The sequence below is a fragment of the Lagopus leucura genome, unplaced genomic scaffold (genome assembly GCF_019238085.1).
Source record: "Lagopus leucura isolate 7727_CA_CO unplaced genomic scaffold, USGS_WTPT01 Super-Scaffold_100016, whole genome shotgun sequence".
Lineage (NCBI taxonomy): Eukaryota > Metazoa > Chordata > Aves > Galliformes > Phasianidae > Lagopus > Lagopus leucura.
In genome coordinates, this window is record NW_024962270.1 from 7,572,654 (window position 1) to 7,579,202 (window position 6,549).

General features: G+C 57.3%; 1 protein-coding gene across 1 annotated transcript; it reads right to left on the reverse strand.

Moving 5' to 3' along the window:
• Positions 1 to 673: 673 nt before the first annotated feature.
• On the reverse strand, positions 674 to 5,865 carry LOC122183069 (tumor necrosis factor ligand superfamily member 10-like). The gene is made up of 5 exons (XM_042876821.1): positions 5,626 to 5,865; positions 2,399 to 2,545; positions 2,074 to 2,110; positions 1,492 to 1,599; positions 674 to 1,204 (listed from the first exon to the last, which is right to left on the reverse strand). The coding sequence occupies exons 1-5, from the start codon at positions 5,848 to 5,850 to the stop codon at positions 762 to 764; spliced, it is 960 nt and encodes a 319-aa protein (XP_042732755.1). The 5' UTR covers positions 5,851 to 5,865; the 3' UTR covers positions 674 to 761.
• Positions 5,866 to 6,549: the final 684 nt, after the last annotated feature.

Sequence of the window (6,549 nt, forward strand, 5' to 3'; positions counted from 1 at the left end):
GAGTCTAACCTGGGCAAGGAGTGCATCTCTGCCATGTGCCTGGGTGCAGCTGCTTGTGGTGGTAATTATTGTAACGTTATGACCCTGCTCTTTGCCTCCTTAGAAGCTGATTGCTGGCACAGATGAGGTTTCTAACTGATCTGAACTGAAACTCCTTGACTATTTCCTGGAAGTTGGTGTTGGATCTGTCCTGTGCCTGCAGGCTGCTTGGCCATGGGGTGGTGGGCAGCCCTGCAGCCATGCTCCTCATACCACTGCTCTTTGCTAACCTTGACTTCCGCCCCAGTACTTCCAGCTCAAGATCCGGGAGCTTGGCAGCATGGCTGGCTATGATTTGCTGCCTGCATGTGCCAAATCTGGATTCAGACTTGCAGGGGGGTGGTCCTGCCATGAGAAGGATTAGTCTGACATTGTGGCCTCTGTGCTTCCGCCTTGATGGCGTGGGGGGCACACAGATGCACAGCAAGTGGTTACAAGGCACCCTAGTGGTGTGGCTCTTGGTAGAAGTGTGTTCTGCTCTGTGCTCCCTGTGCCAAATCGCCCAGGTCCAGCTGACTCCCACCAGGCACAGCAGATGCAGGGAATTACACTATGCCAGGCCCAGCTGGACCGCTGGCCACTTGGCTGGCTGTCCCACACAGAGGAAGGCAACAGCATGAGGAGAGCTGCACACAACAGCAGCTCAAATTGCTTCTGCCCTAGGCCATGCAGAAGAGTCAATCCAGCAAGAGCAGAGGGAAGGTGTGAGGATAAGGAGGCTGTCACAGGTCGAGCCGGAAGGCCCCAAAATAGCTGGCTGCTGCATCGTTGTAGTCAATGGCCAGTGAGGAGACGGAGACGAAGAGCTCATCACCGGCCTTGAGCTCAAACAGTCCCCCCTGGTAGAGAGCGTGGAGGCCGTATTCTGCCTCGGGTGCCCAGCATTTGGTGCCCACCCCTTTGAGCAGAAGGATGGGCTGGCTGTGGGAGGTCTTCCAGTTGATGCACTGCACGAGCTGCGGCACTGAGACACGGGCGCCGGCCCCATCGCGGGAGTAGCGGAAGTAGATCTGGGAGTAGACGTAGTATTTGCCTGCCTGGTTGACCCGCAGCCGGCCGTCCCGGTACGTGATGTTCTGCAGGTGTGAGTGGATGGTGCTGTCCTCCCAGCGAGTGATGGCGTGGCGGCAGGACTGCGAGAGGTTCCCAAAGCATCTGGAGCTTCCTGAGGAGAAGGCAGGGTGATTAAGGGAGTGTACTGCACTGAGGGCATCAATTCAGGGCCAGTAGGGGTGGCCCCATCGTGCTCCTACAACCATCCAGCTTGGAGGTGGGGTGGGGAGGGTGGTCTTGGACCAGAAAGGACAAGCATCTTTCTATCTGCTGGAAAATGCAACTTCCCATGCTCAGCTCTCAGGTGAAGATCTCTGGGGGAGATCTATGATTCTATGATCTTTCCCCGCCCCCACCCCAGAAGCCCCTCCAGCTCCCTGCTGGCGTCTCCTGGCTCACCATCCTGGGCCGGGCTCTGTGGGCGGAGGGTGAGATGTGCTGAGGGTTTGCCGAGTGTTTTGGTAGCAACCTGTCCCTCTGAGCTGTTGAAGTAGCTCCTCTGGGCCTCTGCAAAGAAAGGGACAAATGGATTTAGGAGGCAGAGTGTGTAGGGACCTGCAGACCAATTCTGGCATGTCCTTACTTAGCAACTAGAGAGAACGAGGCAGCAGAACGCCTCACTGACCCTACACAGGGGGAGTTCACTTGGTGTGACTGTGTAGTCAATTATTATCTAACAACTCTGTGCTGCTTCCTGGGTAGACGGGTTCCCCAGTCTCCAATCCAGCAGACATAACATCCCTCCAACCCGGTGGGGCAGTCTGCCCTCCCGCCCAGCTCACAGTGCTGTGCCAGAGGAGTTTGCCCTGGGAGCGGCCGATCACCCTTGACCTGCTGGCAGTCCTAGCCCCATGCTGAGCCATTGCACGCGGACATGGCTCAGCCCACAGTGCAGCTCAGTGACCTGTGACACCATGCAGCAAAGGTTCCCCGTGAGTGGAACCCCAACTCCTGCCCCAGTGCTCAGAGGGATGCACTCACCATTCACCACGCTTCTGCTGATAGCGTTCTCTGTCACCTGAACCATTAGAGAAGAAAAACAACCCCATGGTTTAAAGATGCAAAGGCTGTTCCCTGCCCCCAGCTCCTCTCATCCTTCCAAGCTTTCAATATGTTCTTTCATGCTATGCCTCTGGACTTTACCATCTCCTCTGTGCAGAGGGTTTGGCATGCAGTCCCGCTTGGATTGAGCCTCTGTCACCCACCGCTGAAGCGGATGGGGAAACTGAGGCAGGCAGGCAAATGGGAGCTCTCCTTTCATGTATTCCACCCTCCCCAGCCCTGCAGCCAGCAGCCCCAGGCTCACCGTGGCCACGTAGGCTTTGATGGTGTTGGCCAGCTTGAGGCAAGACTGGTTGCTGATCAGCTCTTCCAAGTTGGAGCCTTCCTGCTGCTGATTGATAAGCTGCAGACACCTCAGTTCCTCCGAGCTGCCCTGCGACTGAGCTTTGAGCTGGAATGGAAACACTTTGATGTTCACAGACTGGACAGAGCAGGGTAAAGCAGTGCACATGACTTGGCTGGGCACAGTGGTGATCCCTGCAGGGTGCATGCCCACGTCAGCTGCCTTTGGTCTGGCTCTTGCTGTGTCAGGATGCCCACAGACACACCATGGAATAGAGCATAACCCAGCACTTCTCTGGGCACAAAGCTGATGGTGGGATGGGCAGGTACCATCAGGACACAAATGTGGACTGAAGCTGCTCTTCTGGAAAGGAATCAGTTGGCAGAGAGCTGAGTGTGTCCCAAGCTCTGTCCAAAACCTGTTCTGTAAATTGAATGGGTTGAATCCTCCTTGTCCTCCTATGATCCCCATGACTGGCAAAAGCTTGCTCATATCAGCGGTTATAGAAATGTGACAGCTCCTTTCATTGAGTCTCAGTGCTGAGCATGAGTGGAAGACATAGATTCTTGCAAGCTGCAGAGCACCAGGTAAAGGAGAGGTACTGAAATTTCCTTTTCTCCATCTCCTTCACCTCTCCTGCTGTGACAATGGGGAAGCAAGCATGACCCAGCCTTAGCTGTGAAGAAGATATTCACAGACTCTGGGGAAGGGGTTGCAGTGCTTGGCTCCACATGTCCTTAGCCCATTCAGGGGCTGTGCAGAGAGGTAAGAATACCAGCTCCATGCTGGAAGCATGCAGCAGCCTGTTCCATGGCTGCTATATGGTGATGAGGCTCTGTAATTTACTGCTGTTGATCCTGTTGTAAACTAAGCTCTCACACATCTCTTCCCTCCCAGGGCCAAGCAATACTGGCTGGAGACCAGACCCCAAGTACTGGATCAGCCCAGACAGAGCTCAAACACTCTGTAATCTGTGCTGTATTGTGGCTGGGGGAAGGAAGCCTTCCTTCCAAGTGATGTGGGCTGCTGCATAGTGAACTATGCCTCGCCAGCGTGTCTTTAGGTTGACCTGGCCTAATTCTGCACAGCTGCTGCCTGGATGATGGACACAGCTGGCTGTGGGAAAACCAGGGCCCAGATGGGACAGCTGCCCTGAAATTGCCACTCAGAAGCTGGGAACCAGTGCAGGCACCTGGACCAGCCTGCTTGCACCACCTGGGTTGTTCCCAGATCAGGGAGCCAACCCAGCAGCCCTTGGACACTCTGGCAGTCCCACCAGCATCCTGTGCTTCCTCCAGTCAGCCTGCAGCTTCCACCAGATGTCTGCCTGCCTCCTGCCCCCAATCAGTGGAGATTCTGGAATCAGCCCAAAGACTATTTGAGGTGAGATAAAAATTCTTCTTCTTTTCTCTCACTTTTTGTGTGTGTGTGTGCTTTGGGGCTGGGTTTACCAGGAGCACAGTGGGTGGGAGATGGGTTGCAGTGCTGTGCTGTGGCACAGGCACAGCAGGCGGGTAAGCACAGCCCTCGCAGGGGTTCACCTGGGGTGGGTTTAGGTGGCAGAGCTGCCAGCCTTGCAAAGACATGCTTGTCTGAGTGGGTGGAAGCACAGTGCCTGTTGTAAATCCCCAAGTGATGAGGCTGCTCGCATGAAACTCTCCAACACAATGCATGCTTGGGCAGAGCCAGTGTGTGCAGCCAGCTCCTTTGTGCTGCCAGCAGCACTAACTGTGGTGTAGGCACATATAATCAGGGTCAGCCCTGGTGATGTGGTGGCACAGTCCCAGCATAATAATGAGCACTGCAACCATACCCCTCTGGCCACCAGTTGACTACCAGTTGACTGGCTCTGCTAATTGCCTTGATTAAGGCTCACTGTGATAGGCTGCATGTGCCACCAGCACCTCTCACTGTACAGGATAATTGCAGTCCCTACCTTGTCTGTCTCCCCTTAAATTAAATGAAAAATAGGAGAAACTTCTGTAAGACGGGAGGGCAGACTGGGTGTGCATGTGTTCTGGGTGAGGGAGGTTGGCCAAGGCAAGTGATTCTGTGCCCTCGGGATGCTGAGTTCTGAGTGCTACCAGCAGAACTGTTCCCATGTTGGGATCCAGTGAGAGACTCCAGAAGTTATTCCAAAGATGTAAATCAGTGTAAACTGCCTTCTTCCTTTAGCCCTTCCCTGAGGCTCTGTCTGCCCACATTTCCGTTCTCCTGCTGATACCTCTCATGTAAATCCCTTGTAGTGGGTGCCACAGGAGATCCAGGGGAGGAAAGAAAATGTGGAGGCTGGAGTATGCTCTGAAGGATACTGAAGCAGTCAGCGGACAGACCGTTCCTCCTGCACCCAGGGATGGGGCTTTGTCCAATTTCTCACCTCTGCTGTGGTTTTGTGCGAAGTTTGGCATTCCCGTGCCCTTCTACTGATGGGCCCTCCCTCATCAGAGCTGCCTGGTAGTCCTTTGGTTTTCCATGTCTCCTGTTTGGTGTTTGACCCTTCCACTGCTGGGGGACCACTGTGGATCTGCCATAGCAGGGGCAGCAGTGTGCGTATGCGGGGCTTGTAGGACCAGGGCCATCCTCTGCAGTTTGTTGTTACAAGGGCAGTGCCTGTGTGAGGGTGGTCAAGGGGCCCTGGGAAGCTCTCTGGCTGCTGATGCCCATCGGGCAGCAGTGGTGCAGCTGTCAATGGCAGGATTTGGTTGCAACACTTAGTCCATGGGAGCTGAGATCAGGAACAGCTTGGCAGGAGCAATGCCAAGGGCAAGCCAGAGAGGCTGCACCCCTCTACTGGGCGCCATTCAATAGGACGAAGCGCCTGAGAGCTCCAGGTGTGGGGTTCCCCCAGCCTCACAAAGAGAGAAAGAAGGCTGCAGCGTCTGCAGAAGTCCTGGAGTGTGTGTGGGATGAGAAGCACAGGGCAGGGCACAGGGACCAAAGGGCGTCCGTGCAGACCCTTCCCTGGCCCCAGCCCGGACCCGCATCCTCAGGTTACCCGCAGGCAGAGAGCAGCTCCGTCGGCACCCGCCGCCCAGGACAAGGGCTCGCCTTGCGCACAGAGGGATCCGCGGAGGAGCCCCGATCCCCAGCGCCGAGCGCCGTCCCACGCCGGGAGCGAAGCCGCGGCTCGGGCGCTCCCGGGGTGCAGCCCTCGCCCAACCGCCCTCGAGGACCCGCGCCGCGCTCACCTTGGAGATGGCCATGGTGAAGTAGACAAAGAGCCCGGTGGTGGAGGCGATCTGCAGGGCGAGGATGGCCATGACGGCCACGCTGCCCCAGAGCGGCCCGCATCGCCGCCGCCTCTCCCGCAACTCCCCGGGATCGGTGCCCGGACCGTCCCCCAGCATGCGGGTGGCCGAGCCGCCGCTGTCGGAGCGCAGGTACTGCCCGGCGCTGGGCTGCTGCGGGGCCATGGCCGGGCCGTCGCTCCCCCCGCTCCGAATTGCCCGCAGCTCCGGCGGGACGGACCGGGGAGGGGCGGAGACACGGATGGAGGCGGCCTCGGGTGGGAGTGGGGGTGGTCCTCGGGCTTTGGGTCGAGCGTGGCCTCGGGGGTGGGGTCTGTCCCGCACCTCCTCCTGCGCGGCAGGAGAGCGGCGGTGGACGTTCGTGCGCTGCGAGAGTGGGGCGGTGTGTCCTTTGTGAGCCGCACGAGGCTGGCAGGGTGGTGGAGGTGCAGGGCTTGGGGACGCTCTGCTGCAGGCAGTGGAGAGTCCCTGCGCTGTCTGGGCTGGGAACGGGAGGTCTCGGGGTTGGCTGGGCCAATGATTTGGGTGATGCAGACTATGGGGTGCCGGGGATGTCTGCCAGGGTTCAGCGGGTCTCCCCAGAAGCTAATGTTTGCAGAAAGGTATTGATTGCTGTGAGTCTTTCCCGGGGCTCATTCCACTGCCCACCGCTAAGAAACCATCCTGGGCCCGGGTGCTGGAAAAGCATCTGGTTGGAAGCAGCGTTTGGTTGTTCTCTGATAGCTGACTGCTGACCCCAAGGCTGTGCTCTGCTGGTGAGCAGTGTTCCCTGTCCTCCTGAAGTGGGGATGTTGAGTTGTTTGGAAAGCAAACAGAAAACCTGGAGGAGGATTGCTGCCTGATGACTGCCAGTCGCTGCTTTGT

Excerpts from the sequence above, each read along its gene's own strand:
- LOC122183069 (XM_042876821.1), bottom strand. The coding sequence starts at position 5,850 with ATGGCCCCGCAGCAGCCCAGCGCCGGGCAGTACCTGCGCTCCGACAGC. Across the intron at positions 2,546-5,625 it reads TCACCATGGCCATCTCCAAG|CTCAAAGCTCAGTCGCAGGG; the intron begins GTGAGCGCGGCG and ends TTTCCATTCCAG. Across the intron at positions 2,111-2,398 it reads TCAAAGCCTACGTGGCCACG|GTGACAGAGAACGCTATCAG; the intron begins GTGAGCCTGGGG and ends CTAATGGTTCAG.